Source organism: Serinus canaria, chromosome 1, assembly GCF_022539315.1.
Source record: "Serinus canaria isolate serCan28SL12 chromosome 1, serCan2020, whole genome shotgun sequence".
Taxonomy (NCBI): domain Eukaryota; kingdom Metazoa; phylum Chordata; class Aves; order Passeriformes; family Fringillidae; genus Serinus; species Serinus canaria.
Genome location: NC_066313.1, coordinates 87,392,594 through 87,418,201, shown reverse-complemented (window position 1 = coordinate 87,418,201; position 25,608 = coordinate 87,392,594). Strand labels below are relative to the sequence as shown.

General features: G+C 38.9%; 1 protein-coding gene across 1 annotated transcript; it reads right to left on the bottom strand.

Annotated features, from left to right (window-relative positions):
* Window positions 1-800: 800 nt before the first annotated feature.
* SLC5A7 (solute carrier family 5 member 7) lies at window positions 801-24,502 on the bottom strand. Its single transcript, XM_009085437.4, has 8 exons — window positions 24,288-24,502; window positions 17,040-17,153; window positions 14,018-14,173; window positions 11,268-11,416; window positions 9,195-9,338; window positions 7,229-7,382; window positions 5,857-6,074; window positions 801-5,132 (listed from the first exon to the last, which is right to left on the bottom strand). Exons 1-8 carry the CDS (start codon window positions 24,463-24,465, stop codon window positions 4,509-4,511), a joined length of 1,737 nt encoding a protein of 578 aa, XP_009083685.1. The 5' UTR covers window positions 24,466-24,502; the 3' UTR covers window positions 801-4,508.
* Window positions 24,503-25,608: the final 1,106 nt, after the last annotated feature.

The following is a 25,608-nucleotide window of genomic DNA, read 5'->3' as shown; positions in this document are numbered from 1 at the left end:
CACTGTTCAACACTCTTTGAAAACCTCAGACTGTGCTTGCTCCATAAGGGCCCTGGAAAACAAACCAGTGTGCCTTATTTTCCCCATCCATGAGTGGACAGTATTGTTAATGTATTGTTTCAAAGCATTTGGGGGATAAACACTCTGCATATTTGGCATGTGGCATTATTTGGCAATGCCATTAGCATTTGGAAAGCCATGCATTTGTATCTTTCCTGTGATGATCAAACTCTTAATAAGCCTATTTTAGATTTAGCTTTCAATTCACTAATTTTTGTATTTCTAAATAACAATATTTATAACATATTCAATGCCCAGGATGACTTAATGTCTCTCTACAAAGGGAAAAGCTATCAGACCCATTCTTCAGTGGGTTCACACAGAAGTGGATCACAGCTGCAGTCTCCAGGTGTGGGAGTTCCTGACTCACAGTGCAGTTTGTGCTCCTTACCAGACTCACAGCCCCTATCCCAGTGTGGCACCCAAGCAGAAAATCCTTGGCAAGGGGTCTGCAGGAGGGAATTCCATTGGATGTAGATTATCCTGCAACTCAGGGGCATCTCTTCTTCTTTGTGACTGTGAGAACAAGGGGGAGATTACTGAGATGAGAGCTCTATTTCCAACATTGAAGCCAGGTTTTGGGGTAGGGCTGTAGCCATTGTGACCATGCTGGTGACTGGGGTGTGGGCCAGATCCCATTTTGCCAGGACCACCTCATCTCTGTGAGGCTGTGCTTGTGAGACAGGACTTCAGGTGATGCTGAGTGATAATAAAATAAACGTCTTTATTTTTAATAGATGGACAAAACAGACCCAAAACCAGACAGTGTTTTCCTGAAATGCATGGACGCTATTGACTACAATACAAATGTAGTTAAAACATAGATATTTATATTATGCTTTCTATCTGCTTTAAGTATAGTCTTAATATAGCATTTCTGACACAGACAAAAATATACTTTTTTTTTTTAACTACATCCACGAATACTGCCCTGATTAGTAGCAGACTTACAATAACTTACTAACTGCACGTGGAACTTGACAAATACACTTGAAGGGCAGAAGGAAAAATGAATAACAGTTTTTTCCTATGATACTTCTATTTGAACTCCTAAATTCTTGTACTATATGAAAATAAAAGACTAAATCTGACTTTATTTGATCCACTTAATGTTTACATTCAGTTCAGGTTCACAAAAGTATGGTTTGTATATAATACATATACCATCCCATTTGGACAAGTAGAGATGAAATAACTTTTTTGACATGTCAGCTATGTTATTAACCTTGATTTTATGAACACATCTCATGCAAAGGAGGAAAAAAGCCCTGTCAAATAAATGTTATTCACAAATGTTAAGAATATGAAAGTAAAATATGTGATTGTGTCATGAATATTTTATCTTAAAATTGTAGGCTCAGAAACAATAACCTCAGTGTCTGAAAATGAGCTGTTTGCTTCACTGATTATAAATCCAATTAACTGCACAGTACCACTGTCCACAAACTGCAAAAAGGGAGAAAGACTTATAATTCCTCTGAAAATAAAATCTGCTTAAAGAATCACATCCTGTTGGCATTTTGCTTGTGGAAGTAACATAGTTTTTGTTTGTTTATTTTGTTGTTTGTTTGTTTTGGGTTTGGTTTTTTTTTTCTTCCTCCACAGCTATCAATCACAGATATGGCCTTTGGTTATATGAACAGCTCGGTACAAATTTAGGACAGCTGAGCTAAGGCAATGAAACCTGTAAACAGACTTTGCATGGGGCTGTTTGGTTCGTCTTTTGTAATCCATCTAAGCAGGAATACTGCATAAAATCACATCAATTTAATAAAAATTTCTATAGGATAGAAAGTGCAAAACATTCTGGTAATGTTGAAAGCATCTGGTTTGAAGTTTTTGGGCTAACACTTATTTTTTTCACCTACCTTTTTTTGGAGCATTTTAAAGCCATTTACATTTTCATGGCAACAATGGAATACAAAAGAAAAATATTTTTATTTTTCAATCAAAATTTCTTTAATTATTGCAGCTCAATCCTCTTCTCTTTTCTTTTTTTCCCATAGCTGGGCATTTTGAAATAAATAATATCGAAATGTTGCTGTATTCAAAGCATCTGGTCACTATTCAGCATCTCATAGTGAAATTCTAGCAATTTCTGGATGAAACTGAGGTAAGAGAAAAGTTTTTAGGAAGGCCTACAGGTGACTGTCAAATGGGATCCTCTAACTTAATTTGGAACAGCAGCATAAGGCATTGGCTATGTAAGCAGGTAAAACTGTGTCTTGATATTTTCCCATTAGAAGGGATTCAGACTAGTGGACTTGGGCTGAAAATGGAAAATAATTCAGCAGTGCTTCTGTTCTTCCCCTCTTTCCTCTATAAAGTCTATTTTCTTATCTCCCTTCTGTGGTTCATGGGGGAATTAAGACTGCTGGGCTCATGTTTGGTTTGTGATACTCAGCACCCTGAATTTCATGGGTGGCCTATTAACTCATCTCACAGGAATTTTTCATTTCTTTGCTATATTGGCTCTTCTGATTTCTTACTGCATATCCTGGTTTTGATTCCCTCCACCCAGAGCACACTCTGAAAAGCACAGTAGTACTGCAGGTCACAGTGCATACTCAGAAATGAGTTGTAATGTTATTTTTAAATGTAGTGTAAGGAGAAAAAAAAAAATCAACATCTCTGAAATGAATGTACTCTACATATTAAATACATATGTATGCTGTTAAGACTCCACAAAAGGAGCAAAACATATCTAAGGATTCAGCCTTGTGAAAGCTTATGTCAACATTGAATGCACAAGTTGATGGCTTCTTCCTTTAGCAGCAAAACCTATTCTTACGTCTCCTATCCTCCCTTATAACTCCTCGTGCTGTGAGTGTTAAAAAAAGAAATGTCACTGGTGACCAGCAACAGGAGGATATCTGGATTTCAACTGAAAATTTTGCGTCATACACAGATTTTAAAAAGAATTATTGGAGCATAACTCTTAATTGTAGAGAAATGTAGCTACTGGAGCTCGCGCTGAGAAAGGCACATACCAATGGGGACAGACACAATCATCTTGGCCGTGGGCAAGTGGAAGCAGCACTGCGTGCTCCTGCTGGCCTGGGCAAAGTCAGCAGAGGCCTCATCTCCCCACTGTGCTGCGTCTGGCCAGCATTGCCATTTGTGAGCCATGTCTTGTCTGCACCTGGCCACTGCTGCTGCTCTGCAGGCTCACTGAGACAGCCAGGAGGACAAGGATCTACGGAGGAGTCCGGCACTTAGTGGAAGACACCACTGTGCCTCTCACTATATTTGTGGGTTCAGCATTCCTTTCAGTTCCTCTCCAAGCTGCTCTCAGAGGCAAACACTTAGAGATATGGAAAGCTGTACAGCAAGCCTGGTTTTCTGAGAAATTTTGGAGGAAATGTTATTTTCTATGGAAAATCTGGATTTTTCAGAGTAATTCCAGCATGACCAAGCCAAAAGATTTTCAGCATCTTTAAGAATAGCTTTTTTTAGTAAGTGAAAATTGGGAATTTTCTGCAAGGAAAACCCTCTTGTTTCTCTTTCAAAGCTTCTTTATTCTCTTTACTTTTCAATATTTATTCCATTGGTGAAGTTGCTTGGTGTCAGACAGCTTTGCTTGTATTCATTTTGATGATAAATCAAGATAAGTCTTCTTCACCCAACACTGAAAAATTCTATTTGTTTTGAGTTTTTCTATAAGAGCCACTTTTCACAAGCTGAATTTCAACTCCAGTTATTGCTCTAAGAATTTTGGTGACAGTCACTAACCACAGAAAAGGAAAGAGAACACCCATATTAACATATTTTGCTTAAGGTTGCCTAATATCAGCTATAATATAATTTTAAACTTGTGGTTTAATTTTAACTTTTAAAAATTAATATATCATGTTTAGCACTCCTATAGGGAATTTATTACTATTTGTGCATTTTGCTGTCTCATACAAATAATAAAGTACTAGATTGTATTATTTAAATTTCTTTATGAGGAAAAAAAATTACCAGGCCAAAACCCCAGGGAATATATCTATCTGTCTTTGCTCAAGCAACTAGCTTTTTAGTAATAAATCACTTATAGCTGTGGCAATATATTTTCACTTAATGCCAATAAAATGCTGAGTGATAATATTTCAGACTTACTGTATTATAATCTCTTCATATGATATCCTAGCTAAAAACTGTTGCACATTTTCTTCTACATATATTTTAAATTTTAAATATTTTTTAATGGTACAGTATATAGCTCTGGATGGAAGGAATGGGATTAAGTGTATACTTTAGTAAACACTCTGTGATCTAATCCAACATATTAGATAATAGCAGAAAAGAGTTCCTCCCATGGGATGTTCCTGCTCCTAGAAACAATTTAAAGAATGTGCAGCGGAATTTTATTCCCAATTCTTGCTTTTTTTCTGATAAAATGCTTCTTAGTATTCTTTGTAGAATATCCTGCTTCTCATTGTTTTTTCCCGTGGCTACAAGATTTTTTAATTATCTTCAGTGTTGGACAGTTCTGGACTTGAATCAACGTAGTTGAAGGCTTCCTTGTTTGTGAAAGTTGAGCTCAAAGTTAGACTGTGTCGTGGATTCACAGGTGCAAGTTCATTTAATACAATATTGTCACTTTTTACAAGAGTTGCTTTGTCCATGTGTTCTCTACTGTATCTGGCAACAACAGCATCAAGAAAGTCCAGCTTTGGTGGCAAAGTCCCACTTTCAAATAAGTATTTGGCTAAGTAGGAGACTATGACATTAGTAAAGAAGGAGGTGAGCATAGCAAGTGTTTTAAATGGGAATCGCTGGATATAGAGGTTGTTATCATCTTGATACCAGCCAGGGTACAAGATCAAGGGCTGAAGGTAGAGGTAGGGCTCTCCTCCGGTTATTCTGAGGACAAGACCAAACAGGTATCCTGCAATGGCACCGTAGGTGTTGGTTCCTTTAATAAATAACACACACAGGAGCTGGGGGAATATGATGATATAAATGAGGTCAGAGCTGAGGTACCAGAGGCCGTACACGGATGAAGCCAGCAGTGCCATCGCTGTCGCTGATGCTCCAAAGAGAAGAACAGTGATTCTTATGACCCACACAATTTCCCTGTCTGAAGCCTGCAAAAAAGGGCAGTGTTAGATGTTTTTTTCATGCCTATACATGTATGCCTACACTTACATACAGTCAATATAAAATACTGAGTTGTAATAGAAAGCTTTGCATGATTAATTCAATAATAATTACAAACTAATAACCCTAGCTCAATCTCAAGCTCAGAGAAAAAACCCTAGGGGTTATGGTTGCCATTTCCAAAGCCATTACTCTTTGAACACAGCAAAAAGCTTGATAATGAGTCAAAGAGAAAAAACAGCAGTGTAAAAAATAACTTTTAAATAGAATCACAACTAGAAAAAAATCTGTTAGCATCAGAATTTCTTCTTCTCTGTTTTCTAAGAAAAACTCCAACTCATTAGACTATTCTGTTGTCAAATGATTTCCCAATAAATGAAAGATTATAAGAATGTCTCATTTTGTGAAGAGTTTAAGTGGAACTTACACTTGTAGCAACACTAATTAGCTGTTTGGATAAATTGCATGTCCCTGAGAACTCTTGACAGCTGCCCTCCCCGAGCCAGCTTTTTCACTTTTGTCATCAGTCACAACCATAATTATTTTTATGATTTTCAGTTGGTTCAACATACTGTTAGCAATTAAATTCTTTTTCTAGTTACAGGCAGGAACATGAAAGAGGTGTTTCATCATGAAATGAATCTGTGTATCACCTAGCGAAGGTCTCACCTAAAATTGTCTCTAACAGTAAAAACGAAAACATTGTCTCACATTTTGCCGAAAGGCAAGCTGGTAAATGTTCCGAGCAAACATAGAACTTGCTGATAAAATTGAGGAGTCAGCTGAGGACATCACAGCAGCAGATACAGCACCAAGGCCAAAGAACGAGATGTAGACCGGGCAAAGGTACTGCAGCACGATAGGTAAAATCATATCTGCTTCTTTTTTGCTCTTGGGATCAGGGACACCATATTCAGTCTGGTTCCAAGCTGCAACATGGACACCAGTATGTTATCAGTAACATTAGCAGCCACAGCACCTCTTGACTTCATGTGTAGCAAGCTATTCATATTGCCACATTTTCATGCAAATTCAAGAACAAAGTGTTACTAGGGCCCAACCGATAGCATTTTAGAGAGGCAGTGTCACACCAGTTTCTGTTAGGCAGATTTAATTCTGCTCAGCATTTTTCTTCGTCTCTAAAATAAACTTTAAATTGCTCATAAATGTAGTTTTATTCAATAAATAAGTCTGGGATCCATGTTTTTTTGTCACGTGTTTAACTACTCTTTTGGATTAAAAGGTTCAAAGCAATGTAAATATTTCTAACAGAATATTTTTATCAGTTTATCTACACAGTCACTGTGATGGGGATCACTTTCACTGTGATAAAAAAAAACCTTGGCAAGGATATATTGGTCAAGGTAAGAAATTTCTGATAAATCAAAGAATCATTTAGGTTGGAAAACATCTTTATGATTATTGAGTTGAACCATTAGCCCAGCACCGCTAAGCCCATCAATAATCCACATCCCCAAGAGCCACATCTACACATATTTTAAATAGCTCCAAGGATGAAGAATCCACCACTTCCCTGGGCAGCCTGTTCCAGTGCTTGACAAACCTTTTGGTGAACATGTTTTTCCTAATATCCATTCTAAACCTCCCCTGCTGCAACTTGTGGCAATTTCTCATCCTGTTTCTTGTTATGTGGGAGAAGTACCTTGCTACAACCTCCTTTCAGGTAGTTGTGGAGAGCAAAATGTCTTTCCTCAGTGTCTTTTTCTCCAGGCTAAATAACCACAGCTCCCTCGGCCATTCCCCATTATTACTGTAACAACAATAAAAGTGCCAGAATCTAACACAAAGATTGAAATATTGTGTCTGTAGGTATCTAGAATGTACAAAATTATTTAATTTCATCCACTGTGGTAGGAGCAACTTCCTTTAGGAGAAATATTCTATAACATTATTTTTCTGTGTAGTCTTCTGTTGAATCAGTCATGAGTTGAAAAATGATGTCACCTGGTTATCTAACCTGTATGTCACCTATATCTAACACAAGATTTATTTTCACACACTATGTATAATGTGAAATGTATTCATTTTACATTTGTCGTACTACTGATTTTTAATCATTTACCTGTAGATGCTCCAATTGCACCAATCAGTACTGCAGGAATAGCCATCACAAGACAGCCAAAAGCAGCCAGGAATGACAGAACTTGAGCGTATGTGGCAGAAGATGAGGAAAGAACTCTCTGGAAATATGCTTGCCATGGAATTCCTCCTAATGTCTGCAAACACAACAGCATGCTGTGACTAGAGGGTAGCTGAATAGTTTTACTGTCACCATACAGAGAACTTGCACAAGAATCACTTGAATGCTGTAAGCCATATTGCTACTTTTAAATTTGTTTATTGAATATCAGCCAGCCAGTAATAACTGCAACTTTCATTCTCAAAAGAAATGTCAAAGTTGTGTAAGTCCACTTAAATCCCATTCTTTCAGACAAGTTATTTTTTATACAATTAGCATCAACCCTTTGCACTTTCATAGTCCCTGTAGTCCCCAGGTCTCTTGACTTGATAAAACTTAATGGAAAGAAATATTTTCATATTTCATATTTGAAGAATTTGCCCTCCAATACTCCTCCTCCACTAAAATTAGATTAGACTGTGACATGATATCAGAGCAAGATTTTATCTTCCTTTGTGAATGTGTGTAGTGATTTAAAGAAGGTGAGACATTCTGTATACACTGACCTCAGGAATCTGAAAAATTATTCTCCCACTGCCTTAAGCAAATACAGTACCAATAGAAATTGGTAGAAGACACAGGAAAAAAAGGAAAAGTTTTGATTTATGGTGAAAACCCTTTGCTTTTATTTGGATATGTAGCTGAAGATCCTGATTGGACTTAAAATTATTTCTGCAAAATATGACACAAAATAGTATTACCAAAGGTTAAAAACTCAAGTGCTAACAATTCTGTCTTGAGAGCAGGATTTGAATAGTCTCCACTAAGTAACCGAGTGTCTGTCTCTAAACAGCATGGAAAAAAAGCCAAGCAAATTTTATAACCTAGTTCTATACACCAAATGAGGCAGGAGGAATTTGGACCAGAAAGTGTGTATGCAGGTGTTTCATATAGCTTCATGCACACATAGGGACTAAATAATGTTTCACAGACAAGTCTCGTTTTGACTTGCTATTTATGACTGTTTTTCTTTGCCATCTTGATAATAATGTTCCTTTATCAAAGCTTTCCAAGAATGTATAACTTTCTTGAGCTATAATGAAACAGACAAGATGAAAATAAAGTGTGACATAATTTGGCAGTATCAGAACTTTCTTTTGGGCAACAGCAGAAATGAAACCTTCAGGCTTGCAGGAGAGAATACAGGCACTTGGGCTAATGTCTTGAGGTCTCTAAGAGAATGCTGAATAAAATAACATGTTTTAATAGACCAATTATAAAAAAACCCTGAAGATTTTTGTCTGTGAGAATTTGAAAAAAAGCCAGAAAATGTAATCCCAAAATAAAACATGATAATAAAACCAGTGTAAATTTGCATAGGGACACTGAGAATGGAAAATGTTAGCATGTGTTTCTAGATCCTCTAATGGAAAGTACTTAATAACCACTGATCCCATGTGTAATATAGGAATTAAATAGTGAAAGACCATGGTTCATTCTGGCATGTGTGCATGTATGAATTTATCCATCCTGCCATCCATCTCTGCACAGCTTTTTCTTCCCCTATACTGAAGGCATATTTAATCATTTGTATAATGTATTTATTGCCTCCTGCAATATATGAATTCCTCTGCCAACAATTGCATCAGTTAAGCATTAGCCACACACTTTTATTTAATTTTAACATGTCAGCTCTTTCAGCCTGATGATATTTAAATAGCATTCCTGGCAATGCTGGCTGGTATGTCACTGAAATCATTCAAATGTGCAGAAATATCAAGCAGGAGTCAAGAGGGTAAAAGTTTTCAGTGTGATAGAAACTCTTAACTAGACTCCATCATTTTCAGCTGTCACAGTAACATAGTGTAAGTGCTTAAATACTTTACTCCTTCATACAAATAGCACTTACCAGTAAAAAGAAATTGTCCAACCATGTGTAAATGTCAAGTGAGTTGATTGATCCAAGCCAAGGTGCTTGGTACACGTGGTGCACAGCCGTGAGCCCAATGTCTGTTACTGCAGGATGGGACATGGCAAAGGGGACACTGATCCACTGTAACCAAAGAGAAACAACGTGCTCAGGTCTAAGGAAGATATTCTAAATCTGTGAAATTTAAATATTAACACTCATTAAGTTTTTTTATTCTTGCATGTTTGAATATGATTGAATACTAAATTATCAAGATGATTTACAAAAAGTCAGATGTGCAGGTGGAACATTTCTGAAATCCAGAGGGCTTGGTTGTGGATAGCTCACGTGTTCTCGAGAGTGTGAGCAAAGAATTAATAAATGGAAACTGCAAAAGCAGAAGAAATACACATTTATATAAATTTTTTTTCTATTTTACCTAACCTCCTCATACATTGTTTACACTCTTTTCTGAACCACCAGACGTTAGAGGAAGGAGCAGCAAAGTTCTGTGACAGTGGGAGTAAAAACTGCTCCAGAGTCTGGAGGAGAAACTGGGATAACTGAATCTGTGCTCTCCTCTGCTGTGACATCTACTGTGAGAGAGTCCCATCTGATCTAAACCTGCCTCCCTAGAGCATGACCATTTAGATACTGACTCTTCAGCCTCACTGATGACATTCTTGAGTTCATGAATATGGGCTCTTCAGCATTACATTATTGCTGTTTATTTCAAATGGGAAATTACATAAAGAGCCCAACCTGAATTAAACAAAACACTATAAAGCTTTAGATCTAATAATTTAGAAAACTTCTGTACAACCTTCATTTGCTTCCCACCCTCCCATCAGGTTCACACTAATTTTTATGTTATTCCTGCGGGATCAGGCTATCTAGTGGTTCTTGAATAGATCATGCTTGAAGACAATTTCTGTACTTTGATTTATCTCCAGTTTTGGGAATTTCTGTAATGCATGCCATCTGTAGAAACTTCATGTTTCACAAATATTAACATTTATGTTAGGGGAAGAGACAGTATTTTCCTCACTGTTCCGATGAAGTGCAAAGATATGAAGGAAGAAAGTCTGGAATAACTTTTCATTTGAGGTGGCCAGCTGGAACTTGGATTTGCTTTTTCAGGCTATTTAGCACCATTTCCATTAAATCACTTAAAGGCCATAGTCCTCACAGTAAGATGGCACAGAGTAAGCACACACAGAGAGCTGGTTAGTGACCACCTGTGTAAGCAGTGGCTGAAGCTCTGCTTACAATTTCCCTAGAGCTGCACAAGAACTCCGTTGAAAGCAGAGAAAGAACACCAGGCCTCCAAGGTGTGCTTTGATTCCTTCATCTTGAGCCACTCCATTTATTTTAGCATATCACAGTTCTCTGCACACCTACGGCTGTCTATTGCTGCCACTGGCAAACAAAGCCAGCAGCTTCTTTGATTGCATCCTTGTGATCAGTGTCACACTGATGTTTTCCAATAGGGGCTTAAAGAACAGCAGAAAATAAAATGCTACCCATGTCATTGATAGCTGATGAGGGATATTTGCACTTCCACACTAAAACAGCCAAGGCATCTGGTGAGACTTCCTATATTACGGTCTCCAAGGGTGGTGGAGGGAAAAACCAAGAATGTTAACTAAGTTAACAGGAGCTTAACTAAGCTGTGTAGGTGACAACCACAGAAAAGAGAGGCAGTAGAATATCAATTCTGCAGGTCCAGTGACAGAACTTCTTTACCAACAGCTTGCTGTGTCTGATGCCTCCTTCCAGTGCCTAAGTCACAGTCCTACAGACTGACAGGGAAGGAGTCAGCACCAGACCTATTCTGAATTAGATGTATACTCAGACTGGCTGGAAAAAAGCCAAAGAATCAGACCTCTTGGACAGCACTATTTCCCAAGTACAGGCTGTACTTTGATGCAAATGCAGACTCTTTTAAAGTCAGCACTCTGTGAGTCTGACCAGTTAGCAATGCTGTGCCTGGTACAGCCCAGGACACATTTGGCCCTTCTAGCTTCTCAGGAAAAATCCTTGGCAAAAAAGGGCAAAAAAAGCCAAACTTACCAGTCCCAGGAAGATGCAGAAGAGCTGAACTACATCGGTGTAGGCCACAGAATAAACCCCACCCACAAGTGTGTACAAAGTGGCAATCAGGGCAGAAATAATGACTGAAATATTGACATTAATGTCAATGATCACACTTATAGTCGCACCTAAGGGGAAAACCAAAGCACTGTGTGTTAGTGTGTGTATCACAGCAGTCTGATGAGAACCACACCTTTGTTAAGTTGCTTATCTCGGTTCTGGTCTGACACTTAGTAACAGCACTAATAATTACCCCTCTCTATATCCTGCACACACCCTTTCTGCACCTTTGAAGGGAATGGGAAAAGAGGTGCTCCTGTTGGTCTAAGTTTAGCATCTGCCATTTTGCAGGTTCTTAGGAACTGGAGAAGTGTCCCAACAGCACTTCCTTACATTACTCAGTGTCTGTGAGGACTACACTCTTGTTCTGTCTGTGAAAACCAGCTATGCCCACCCCTGATTGCCACAGTCTTCAGAAGGATACTGAGAATGTTCCTGCAATGCTACCAGCCAGCTGCCACAGCACTTGCAGGATGCATCCCCTGAGGTCCCATGAAATTGTGTCTATCCAGTGTATTTTAAAGTTTCCTCACTTGGTTCTTTTCCAACAAGTCTTCCTAGCACTGGACTTTCCCAGGCTTCTCAGGGTCCTGGGATTCCTAAAAACTGATCTTGCCAGCAAAGAATTGAGCAGAAAAAGCACTGAATACATCAGCCTTTTCCACGTCTTTTACCACCGGCTGCCCCATCCAATTCAACAGCAGTCCACATTTTCCCTTTTGCTAGGATGAACTGCTCTTGAGCATGGAGGAGGTGATCTCTGAATATCAACCAGTTCTGCTGGACTCCAGGACAGTCTCCCATGGGATTCTTCCCAGCAGAATATTGGAGAGGCCTGCTCTACTCTTCTGAAGTCTGTGGCTGCAGTTGTGATATTTGCCTTGTTGCCCACTCTCAGGACCATGAGCTCCCCCATCTCATGAATATTGCAGCCAAATCTGCCTTTGATCTTTATACCCCTGACTTGTTCTTCCTGGTGTCTAAGTAACAGGTTCAACAGAGCACCTCCCTACAGCAGCTCCCTGATCATTTGTGTCACGAGGTTGCTGCCAGTGCACTCAAGAAACCTCTTGAGTAGCTTGTGTCCTCCTACACGGCCCCTCCAGCAGCTATCAGGATGGCTGTACATTTCCCTTCTATGTGTCAGCTATTTCAAGCCATTGCAGTGTTTTAAGACCGCGCTTAAAAAGTTCCTCTCCTTCTAATTAAGATGATTTCAATTAAACATCTTGCAATGCAACTACTTTTGTGGCTTGCAGTTATTGTAGATGGATAGTCTGGAGCACATATTTGGAAGAGTTTTGGACTTAAAAGACAACTTGATGTGTGACATATAAGAGCTTCTGGAGAGATGTGGCTTTTGCTGCACAATGAGCCTTCAAAGTTCACGCCCTTAAGAATTACAAGCTCAGACCTCTTCCACAGCTTAAAGACCAGTGTTTCCCATCTACAACCCTGTCAAGCAAGGAGTATTGATGAAGAGCAAGCAGTAAAGAATACTGGGATTAAACATTCATCAGTGAGGATAGGTGTGAAAAAGGAACTAGATTACTCACAAAGTAGTTAAAATCAAAATCTTCGATGACCTTTATAATCATTGACAGTCTTTAACTGTTGGCTGTTATCTAAATCTAGAAAGGTATTCATACCTCTTGTGTTGAAATAAAAGAGAATGGCTTGTCCTTAATCAAAAATATTGCAAATGCTCTGAGTGTTCCTCAAGTTATTCAACTCCTATCACCTCAGCATGCATTTTTTTCTTAGTCTTTTAAGGATTTTGTGATGAAATTGTGGTAAACAAGCTCCCCATTGCTTTGCAGTTCATCAGAGCGCAGTTGGAGAGTACCTTCAAAGTTTATTTTTTAAAATAGCTTATGCTAGAAGGCATTACCACATGCATGTGCATTATTAGTATGATTAGTTGGTAAAAGTCAATTACTGGTGCTTCAACTCAAGGGCTTTCTCTATTCTTAAAGGGGTTGTTAAATGCAGCCTGAAATATAATTAAAAACCCTGGAAGCTGATTTTTTTCAGGACTGGATGAGTAGTTGAGTGATTTTCTATTGAGTCATAGTTTCACTAATTCTCCAAATCCTTTCTTGAGTATTTTCTTCATTTTGTCAAGAAGAAAGCCATTTAGAATTGAAGAATTCTTCAATTTATTGATCAGTGTCTGGTTTACTTCTATTGTTTGTGTTATGGAATGTTCTGTATACGGAGATCTCCTTTATTCAAAGGATTATTTTGTTTAGATGCATTGGAAAAATGGCTACATATCATTAAAGGAAATTTTGACTGTCTTTTCTCATCCCAGAGATGTAAAAGAAAAGCTGGGTCAGATTTGATACAAAAGGGGCCCTTGCAATCACTTATGACGCCCTCACTATGAACAGAAATTTGCTCCTAAATCCTTTCATGCTCTTTGAAGAGGGACATCTTAAAGGTATGTGAAAATGAATAGATACTTTGCCTGTCTTTCCCTTATCAATATAATAAAAGGGGTAGTATTACTGGATTTATTTGCTAGTTAGCATGGGTCTTAGAAATGTCACAGTCTGAGTCACTTGGCTTAAATAGTTACCATTTGGAGCCAGAATTTTAATGCATTTCTGATATTCTTGATAATTTCTACCTGTAATAAATTGTTATTTATACCGCTTATTCCTTACCTAAGGCAGAGAAGATGGCAGCAGCCCAAAACATTTCTCCCATTAAAGCTGGAATAAACAGCAGTCCTCCCATCCTTTTTCCATAAAGCTGCTGAAAGGGGTCCAACATTGTCACATAGCCTTTGGATCGCATGGGCTTTGCAAAAAAAAGGCCACCTACAAAGAAAAAGCCACATAAGACACCAGCTGCAGTTTAGAAATGCATTACCATTAAGGGATAAAACATTCATTGTCAGTTAAGGGTACAAAAATGTCACCAATACTATTAGTTATTTAGTTTGTTTGTAAGTAAAAAGTACAGTGAAAATAAACTCCGGAAACTCTTACATATGTCTAAAGAATTACTTAAACACACACACTCCATTAGTATCTATAGTCTGATGATTTTACAAAAGGCTTTTTCTTATTTTTTCTGGCTCAGTTTATGTAATCTCCCATTATGGATGGTGTCTGAGTTTTGCCTAATTTTGGATTAGCCTGAGACAATGGCTTTTCTATCTAATCCTGTTGATTCTTAGACCAGAATCCAGCATGAAGTTCCACACAGTCCTACTGTAAAAATAAAACCACCTGAGATTCCTGGATTAGAAATAGAATTTCACATGTGGTTCAGTGCACACACAGCAAATCTGATTCTTTCAGGACAATTCAGATTTATTATGTATGTTTGAAACAACTTTACTACACCTGCAGGATATGACAGAGGTCTTCTGAGTTCTGCCGGTGTCAGATTCCCTGAATATTTCTCATACAGTTTTTTCACTCATGCATGTTCAGGAATTTTGATATATCACTATTCTGCTCTGCCTGGCTGGTAGGTGGGCTGGATATGTTCATAAATGTGCAAAGACATCCCCTCCTCAAATTCTTTCTGTCTTGGGGAAATTCTGTCTATCTGAGGAAAGCTGAAAGAGCCCTTGTATGGAAAGCTGTGTAGTTGAGATCTGCACATGACTATAACCAAGTCACCACAGTAAAACTGCTGTATAATACGGTATAATCATGAACTGGAAACTTTGTCAGTTTGTCAGTTCCCAGTAAGATTTACTCTATGGCATTTGGCAACCCTTAATTAGGTTGCTCATGACAAGATATGTCATTTATTCATTATATTGTGCAGAAGATTTTCCCAATTTCTATGTATTGCCTTTTATAACTCATATTTCTTCACTTCATCAAGTTCCCTAAACAGAAGGTACTGGGTCACACACTGTCATCCCAGTTTATAATGCTTATGTGAATGCTGTGTTTAGGAAGGTCGATGCAGAAACCCTTCAGCTTTTTTTTTCTTTATTTTTGGGGGGGGATTTTTGATTTGGTAAGGGATCCTTCTCCTAGTCTACTTGTTATGCCATCATTGCAAAAGACAACTGAAGAAGAAAAAACATAATCTATTAGGATGTTCAAACTCCTGTCAAAGGAAATAGGAGGTATTCAAACTTTTAAAACTAAATTGCTTGAAAAAATAAGGAAAATAAAATTGTATGGAGAGCAAACAGGGAGATAAAAACATCTTAAATACTCCCTGTCTGAAGCAGTAATATTTCTCCCAGCCTTGTATTTTTAATTTTGATTATGTATTTTTTTAAAGAAGGATAAAGAATTCCTCCCCTCAAACCTTCATGTACGGATCATGCCTAGAGCAATTCCTTCTCTCCATGCTCTGCAGAGAGATAGATGGTTACACATGTGGACTGCTTTTCTCTGCAGTGGCCATCATAATTTTCAGGAAAAACAAGTCTGGGTATCTCTAAACAGCTGAAAACAGGCAGAGAGGCTAACTCTTCCAGACTATTGGTAATTTGTGTCAATTCTGCAGAGGCTGAAAGCCAGGAGGATGCTTGTGACTCCAATCCCAACAGCCGGTTAGTGACACCAATGGCACCTCATGACCTCCTAATGACACCAACTCCTCTCCAGAAGGAGAGTGACATCCACAGCCACTGCTTTCCTTACAACACACAGAGCTGCTCTCAGGGGTGACAGCCACTGCCAGAACTGGAGCTGGCCTGCACCTGCCAGGGAGGATCGTCTGCAGTGGGGGAAGTTTGTGCCTGGGAAGTGAGGATAACTAGGATAACAGACCACTGGAAAACATTTTCAAGGAGAAAAAAGAAAGAGGAAGGAAAGAAATATAGGAAGAAATAAAATGTAGAAGAGGATCTGGATAAGCAACCAAAGGAAACAAAGGGACAGATTAGGAGGACCCTGAGAATAGACTTTTTCCATAAAGCTGCTGACTGATGTACTCACTTTTCTATTATTACTTGACTGAGAGGTCAAATAATCTTAGAAAAGTGAGTACATCAGTCACATTAAGGAAATATGAAAACCACGGGATCTTTTTTTTCTGTAACAGCATGTTTTTTAAACAGTTGCATCATTATTTCAGCGTTAGAACTTATAATGCTGTCTGTATTTTACACTCTGTCCCTGCATTTATCAGGATTCTGCATTTGCACTGACGTGTGATTTAGAGTTTTGTACATTTACGAGGTTGCATATTTCAGTTTTAAGGAAATAGTTTCCAATCTTAGGAATATGTGCTACATACTTCCTACACAAAATCAGAAAAGTTACCTAGATTCTTGGTGGAGATATATAAAGTAGAAGCACTTTCCTAACCCAAAAGGATATTTGATTAATTCCAAGATTTATAGATGTACTGGTACCTGGGCACCTGGGTCATGTTCCAGGTCATATAGGCAATTAAAGAAAACTTGAATATATTAAACTTGGTATTGACAATTAAAACACATCGCTGCCTCCCTCTACCCACCCCCAAAGAATATGGTTCTAATAATCAAATTGGTCTTGGCAAGCAATTTAGGAGACTTGAGATATCAAACTATTTATAGAGTTTTTTTGTCTTGTTTTGTTTTGTTTTTCTCAATAGCCAGATGTACCAGAAGATGGGATCCAGTTTACTTCAGCAACCAGACCCTAGGTTTATATTTCAAAGAATGAACTTGACATCAGAACTCTTTAAAATGAGGGCCTATTAGTTTTAGTATTTGCTTACCTAAAACCAGGCTAAGGGAATATCCAATAGGAGCCTGAGCCCAAGCTAGACCATAGTCTGGGACATACACAGCTTCTGCTGTCCCATTGATGTAACCTCCTCCAACCCATGTGGCTGAAAAAGAAGAGATGGAAAGATTTTTAATGTCCACAAAGAAAGAAAAGATCACACACCGTATAATAAAATCATCATTATGTAGGATATGGCTATTTTTTATTATATGAACAATGCAACAGGCATGGCATCCTTTTATTAAAGGCAGCCCTAATTTAAATTTACAGCCTAAGCATATGAAAAAAGAAGTCAAATGGACTGAGGCAATCATCGAAGTGTCTAAGCCTCTATATAGTCAGTGAAGATGTGAGGGGTGAGTCCCTCACTCCTTTTTTACCTTTACTATTTTGTTTGTACAAATGAAGGAGAGGTATAAGGGGGAGTCTGAAGAAGAACATGTAAATTAGGCAAAAGTTTGATGAACACATTATTTACCAGGACCTTCATGAAAAAAAACCAAAAACTTTTAAACCGTGTTAAATTTTTGTCATTACATGAAGCATACTAATAAACTCTGAATTTAAAGTTCTAAACTTTAATTCATTTCTTTTATTCTCCTTTGACACATATTCAATAAAGGATATGTGCTATCTCCAATATTTCTGATTTTATCTCTCTCTCCAGAAAGCAGTATTTTTAATATACTGACCACTGACACTTAATGAGTTGATTCTATGCCTTTAAGGGAAGTTTCTACATTTGAGAATTTGGGATCAACAGTATATATGACAGAAAAACTCCAACACAGAAATGTGTTGTGATTACATATGCAAAAATATTTAATAACAAATCAAGTAATAAAGTTCATATCTTCCTCTTTGCAGATTCCATGCAAAAAAAAAATTATTATCTCTGATGTATAATAAGCAAGTTTTAGAAATCCAAGTTTGCAGTTTGAACAAGGGCAGACAGACAATTACCAGACCTAGATTTTTGTAATGATGTTTTGGTTTGTGTCATAAGCCTTTACTTTTTCATGTAAGAGTAGTTAGGGTTTCTGTGTAAAAAGTCACAATAGTTGGAAATGTATTTTTCTTAAACAGTCCTCAGAATTTTCCCATCATCCACCGTTTTGCAGGAAAACTTGATTTTGTGTTCAAGCCAAACAATTGGAGAGAAAAACAAATTAAGAAAATTTAATAAAATTCTTTAAGAAATTTCATTAAGAGCTAAATAACTGCTCTTTTCCGCTTGACTGTGATATCTCTCAAGTACTACTAGAGGGTATTTTGCTGAATTTCACTGTGGCTTTAGAATCAAAGATCTCCAGCAACCAGAGAATTACAATTGTCCCCCTTTCAGCAATTTGAAGCACAGGAAAGAACCATTCTGTTGTTGGAAATGGTATAATGGACTTTTATGAGGGCAGTGCATGCAGAGAAAGGCTGCAACAAAAGAAGTGACCCAAGGAGACCTGTTATGAGTAGAGTTTTGGTTATCAAGAACATTTGTGTACTACAGAGGTAAGGGGTGAGTGATGCCTGTATGGGGCCACATGGGGAAGATGGGTTAAGGCTGATTCTTTACAAGTAGAGCAAGGATACATAGTCTACATAAAAAGTTGTCAAACATTTGGGATTTGGTGAGTCTTTACAATGTGAATTAAGATAGAGGGGAATATCATACTTTGTTTACCAGATTTCTAGAATTATGGAATTGTTTGGATTGAAAGGGACCTTAAAAATATTCTATTTCTAATCCCTCTGTGATGGGCAGGGATGCCACCCACTAGACCAGGTTGCTCAAAGCCCTGTCAAACCTGTCCTTAAACTCTTCCAGGGATGGGTAACCACAACATCTCGGGGCAACCTGTTCCAGTGCGTCACCATCCTCACAATAAAGAATTTCTTCCTAATATATAATCTAAATCTACCTTTCCATTCCCTACCTCTACACCTCATCCTTTCACTACATGCCCTGATCCCAATCTTTTCTACAAGCCCCCTTTAGGTACTCTAAGGCTGCTATCAGGTCTGTGCAGATCTTTCTCCTCTACAGGCTAAACAACCCCAGCTCTCCCAGCCTGACCCAGAGATCAGTGTTGGGCCCAGTCCTGTTTGATATCTTTACTGGTTATCTGGATGAGGGGATTAAATCTAGCATTAGCAAATATGCAGATCACACAAAGTTGGGTCAGAGTGTTGATCTGCAGGGGTGTAAGATATGGACAGGCTGGAGAGATGGGCTGAAGCCAACTGCATGAGGTTCAACAAGACCAAGTGCTGAGTCTTAGCCTTTGTTCACAACAACTCCAGGCAGTGCTACAGGCTGGGGACAGTGTCTGGAAAGCTGTCCAGCACAAATGGACCTGGGGATGCTGGTCAACAGCAGCTGAACATGAACAAATGTGTGCCCGGTGGTCGAGAAGGCCAATGGCAGCCTGTCCTGCCTCTGCAATGGTGCAGCCAGCAGGACCAGGAAAGACATCATCCCCTGGTACTTGGCACCTCTAGTACTGTGCCCAGTTCTGGGCCCCTCACTTTAAAAAGGACATTGATGCTGAAGTGTGTCCAACAAAGGGTGACAAAGCTTGTGAAAGGTCTAGAAAAAATGTCTGATGAGGAACAACTGAGGCAGCTGGGTATGTTTAGTCTTGAGATGAGTAGGACTTTATTGCTCGCTACAACAGCTTGATAGGAGGATGTAGTGATGTGGGATCAGTCTCTTCTACCACATCTGCAGTAAAGCACAAGGAAAACAGTCTTAATCTGAGGCAGGTGAGATTAAGATTAGATGTTGGAAAAACAGTTTTGACTGTTAGGGCAGTCAGGCATTGGAATATCTATTCCAGGGAGGTGGTGGAGTTACCGTCCCTGGAGGTGTTTGTGAGGCATCTGGATCCTGCACTGGGTGATGTGGTTTAGTGGTTTAGGGGCTACAGTGGTAGTGCTGCCTTGACAGCTGGACTCCATGATCTTGAAGATGCCTTCCAATCCTGATGATTCTACAATTCTGTGATTCTAAGTTTTTCTCAATTGTGCTGCTCTTAATCCACTCATCACTCACCCTGTATCCATGTTTGGGTTTGCTCAGATCCAGGTGGAGGATCTTCCACTTGGCCTCTTTCACTGGGCCAGGTACATTTGTATGGGATCCCTTCCCTCTAGAGTATCAACCACAGCACTCATCTTGGTGTCATCTCTAACCTTGCTTTAGAGTGCCCTCAATCCCCTTGTCCATGGCCCCAACAAAGCTGTGGAATAGTACTGGTCCCAGTATGGACCCCACTCTCTATGGAGAAATCTGTGACTACCTGGGATGTGTGTTGCTTATAATCTTATGGAATAAGCACCTGTATCCATTATCAAAAAGTAAATATTTAGAAAGGGAAGCTTATTTGTCTCTTTCCCCAGAAAATGCAAAAGCATGAATTCTACATTAATTATATACTTGGTTACAGGTGGGAATAATATCCCATAGTTGGGGCAGATGTCCAACATTGTTGCAGCTGTGGTGAAGGGGGCTTCCAGCTCCAGCATTGATTTGCCAATGGCTGCTGCAGAGGTATCAAATGTCCCCCAAGGGGCACTTGGATGCCATGCCTAGCTCCCTTACTTTCTTCTGGAGGAGATCAAGTCAATTCCCTTCTATGTGATGTTGTAGGGGTCATTACCCTCCACTGTCTGCCCTGCAGACAGATGCTGCTGTGTAAGGTGACATGAAGCCCTTATTTAGCCCTTATTTTTAATTTCATTTCTTGATTTCTGGATTGGTGTTTGAAAAATTGCTGGTAATCAATTTTTCTGTGCACATGACTGTTCTGAAACACCTGTCAAGGACCACAGAGCTCTAGGGAGGTGTTTTATGTCTTTTTCTGAGGGGGAGAATGGATAGTCAGCACGTACACTGACACAGGTAAATACACGAGAAATAAATAAAGGGATAAGATAGGATGGGATTTCAACCTTTGATATTAATTTTCTGATCCCCATTTGCTAGACCACAATTTAAAGTTAGTATAATACCATTATTTTTGGTGAAATTCTTTTTTTTTAACCTAAATCAGCCAAAAGGAATACAATATTTAATAATCTATGGAAGCATTCATGTGGTAATCTATTTTAATCTTCTCTTTGCCTGCTGTCTGAAGAACAAAAAAACACAGCAAATACCAACATCCATTTAAAACATGCACAGTGAAAAATGATCAGGCAAATACTGAGGGTAAGGAGCTCAATTTTTCTTCTAGCTCCTGTGAGACACACAGAAGTTGATCTCTGAGTTCTTGATATATAGTGATATATACTAGGAAACCAAATTTTTTGACACTTCTTGAGGAAGAATTTTTTGTCTGAGAGCTCAAATTATTTAATAAACTCATCAAGTTCTGTGAAATGAAAATTCTGGTCCTCAAGGACTAGAATAAAATAGAATTGTGTATATTTTTTTTTTCATGTGGAAGGGTTATGTAGCTCTATCCAACTAAAATGCAAAAAATACATCAATAGATTATTACCTTTTGGGTCATGTTTGTGAGCATTTAGTTATGTAATCTCAACTATTTCCTTTGAGGTTTAAACTCAGTCACTAAAATCAAATTAGATTCAATTTTGTTGCAGATATCACTTGATTAAAAAAATTATTCACAAAAATAAGGAATGCTAGTATTTAATGCAACATTTTATCTATAATTTTATAAAAATTATACACAGATTAAATGTGTCTACTATGGTACAATGTTATTTCATTTTAATGTGAGCTGCTCTGATCCATCCACAATTCAATGTTTTCACTCTTTCTGTTTTCTTTCTTGCAGACACACTCAACCTTCAACAGGCTTTGTGTTCAGCATTTCAGTAGCTGATTGATACAGCTTTTTCTTCTTCACGATCATAGCATATATCCAAAAATATCCACAGCTGTTATTCGTAGGTAGTGCTTTAAGATTTTTCAATGTTGTTTAGAAAATCAGCCGTAATTACTCTGGAATCTTGACTTTGATGCTTATGTTCTGAATTTTTTTTCCAAATTTACAGGCTAAGTGCCGTCATCCTCTCCACTAAGCAACCCTAGAAACTTCTACCACTTTCATGGCTGATACCCAGGGAACATTGCAGCTTTTGTCACAGGCAAAAAAGAGAAAATAAGGCCTTATCTCATAACCCAAAGTGCTTCATGAACATAAAACCTTTATGTTTTTAAAACCTTGGAGAACTTTAAAACAATTCTTGTTTTCCTGTTATGGGGTAGGCTTGGCTTTCTAATTTATATTTAGACAGTTAAACCTGTAAAACATAAAGATGATGTTGGAATAGTCATGTATTGCGAATAGTCAGGGTTGCGAGGTGCAAAATGAGCATCAACCATTTTCTAAAAAGCAATTATGCCATTAAAAAAATGTCTCTTTTGTAAAAATTATCAGCTTGTAAAAATGATTGTCGATTTTTATCAGCTTACTTTCACAATTGTTTTGTTATGACTTTAGAAATCGAGTGCCCCAAACACCCTCACCAAGACAAAGCTCAGACTAACCCCTGGCTCAGCAGATTTGTGCCCAGATCTCGCTTTATGCACCAGCCGTGGTTCACTACAACTGAAAGGTAGGTTGGCTGCCATACCAAGCTTTAATTGCCAAATTTAAGGAAGGCATAGGGGAAAAAGAGTGTCAGCCTTGACAGTATAAAATCCGTGATACTTTTAGCTACCCAAAGGCTTTGGGATCAGTCTGATATTCTGCTGCAAAGATGAGATGCTGCGCCATCTCTAGGGCTTGCACAATACAGGATGAACATGTGTGGGTGTGAATTGGGGTGGCTACAGAAAATGCCTGAGATATAGGAAATCCCAGTTCAGGTCTCATCTGTGCTTCGGCTGTTACACAAAATATTCCTGCAAAATAGGATTAAGGAGACCAGAATCTGTATCTTCTATTTGCAATGCCATTAGTCATAGCCACTTCTGTGGGAAATGCTTTTTTATCTTGGCTCCCCTGATTTCATGTTTATTGCTTTGTGGCAACCAGTATTTCTGCAAAATATTCTGTTTTCAGTGCCTTTGAAAACATTTCATTCAGCAGGAAGCAGTCTAACCAGCTCTCACTATGAGCAGACTCTCGTCATATCTTATGCACCAGTAGCTGACGGATGCGTGATACAGTAAATGGCAGCACAGTGCAAAAAGTAGAACATCTGACTGTATTCAAACTTTATTGACTTTTACAAACATTCTTTACTCAATATCTAAACATTCAGTCTTTGAATGAACAAAACACCCCTGCAAAAGAATGTGTAGTTTTCTCAAATAAAGAATGCAGATTTTTGGCCCAAGTTTTACCTGACTCTTCCTTATTAGATCATTGGGAAAGCAGAGCAGGGCAAAACAGCAAAACATAAATATAGTCAGATAAATTCAATTTGACAATTGAAAGGGCTTTGCCTGAATAGGATTTAGATTAAATTAAGAATAAAAAAAGCAACCATGCCTAAACATAATTTGCCTTAATATAACGGTGGGCAAATTCACTGTTCCTATATTCCATTTTTGTTCCAATACCATAATATAAGTTTTAAGATTTTGGACAATATTGTGAATATCTTATTTAGCCAGGAAAGACAGCTGGTTTGACTGGCTCTGGAAGTCAGAGAGCACCGTTTACAAAATCAGTGAAGAACTCTTCCTTCGCCCAGCCTTTTCTTACTGATACTACTATTGAGAGTAAAGCATTATTTTGTCCAATTGCTGAAAAAGAAGCTAAAAGAATCCACAAAGTAAGTTTGCTGAAATCTGTACAGTTACAAGTCTGGAGTTATGTCAATTTTCTTTTAAAAAGTTAATTTATGTTGTACACCCTCCCTTTCCCAACAATCTTTTTCCTTATGAATTTTGTTTTACTCAGATTAAACAAACCAAATATGACACAAATATGGATGGTTTTAAAAACTATAACAATTACTTTAAGACCTTCTAATTAATCTATATTAATTCCATAGTTTTGTCCCAAACATATCTGATCTACAGATGAATATGGAATGAAAATATATGTAAACCAGTTAAAATATATTCTTTCTGTAAGATTTACAAATATTTGTTGTTTCTATACAGATGCTACATTTGGCTGTTCATAAACAATTGGATAAAAAAGTATATCTATTTTCCACACTTTGCATTACTCAACATGCAACCTGCAATTCATTCAGATGGAAAACTGACAAGTTTTACATTGACTAGGAAAAAATAAGGTGGTTTTTTACATACCTGTCATAGTAAATCCACCAACTAGCAAACCAATGTCTCTTCCCCCGACTATAATAGCTTCGCTGCGATCCCCTTCGCTGCCGGTGTTCTTGGTTTTCCAAGCAGCCCATATCCCTACTGCCAGGATTGCCAGGTAGAAGACAACTATGGCCACCAGTCCCTCCACATGGAAAGCCATGTTGAAGTCCCAACTGTTTCTTTTATCGCTATTTCATTAAGACCTCTGGAGAGAATGCAATAATAGGTCTGCTTTTAGCATGCCTGCTTTTTAGAATCAGTGTACAAAAACCCTCAGATGGTTTATAAAGAGGCTATTCCAGTGAATTTATGAAATGAGAATTTCAGATGTAATTGAGATTAATGTCACATGCCAATTAAAACGCCTGTGGAGCAACAACCAGTGGTTACAGTCTCTGAACACAAAAGGGAATGAATGACGTGGCTGAAAGCTAAACTATCCTTAGAAGTCAGTTACTGAGCACTGAATTGTTTTGGTATTACCAAGTCCTCAATGTCTGGGAACTTTTCAGTCACAGACTAGTTTGGTACAAGAGATAGAAGATCTTGGCCATGCGGACTATTACAAAAATCTCTATTTTGAAGACAAAAATGTCTTAAGTAATACTAGAACTATGTATAAGTAATAGCTACAACAGCGAAACACATCTTTTAAGTGTTTGTGCTGGAACGCTGAGTCTGGTCCCCCTTGTAACATCTCCCGTACTTTAAAATCTGCGATTTCTTTTTTGCAACATTTAATTATCCAGCATGAAACGTATGAATCTGTTCTCTCACAATACGGGAAGCAAACGGAAAGCTTAAAAGCTGTCGGAAGGCAGAAATGTTGAAGTATACGAACTACAGCGGAGGAAAACTCCCGAGCGGCGCAGACAGCTGCAGCCCCGTACCCAGCCTCTCCCGGAGCCCCCTCCCCATGCTGGCCCCGCCGCTCCGCGTTCGCTCTCGCACAGCCGCGCCGGCAAGACCCGTCCGCGCTCCCGACGGCTCCAAGCGGGGCCGACCTCCCGAGCCAGCCCTTCCTCCGGGAGCTCCGCGCCCCCGCCCCGCGCCCGCCGCAGCAGCGCCCGCCCGCCCGGAGCGCCGTCGGGCCGGGAGAGGAGCCCGCCGCCCGCCGCCCGCCGCCCGCCGCCCACCTGCGCTCCGCCGCCGCGCTGCCCCGCAGCCCGCGGGGCACGGCCGCCCATCCCGCGGGGCGGTGTCGGGACCGAGCCGCCGGGGGCTTTGTCCCCGCCCGGGGCTTTCCTGCTGGCGGGGGGAGGGATGGAGCGAAGGAAGGATCGTCTCTTGCCCCGCGGTGCCG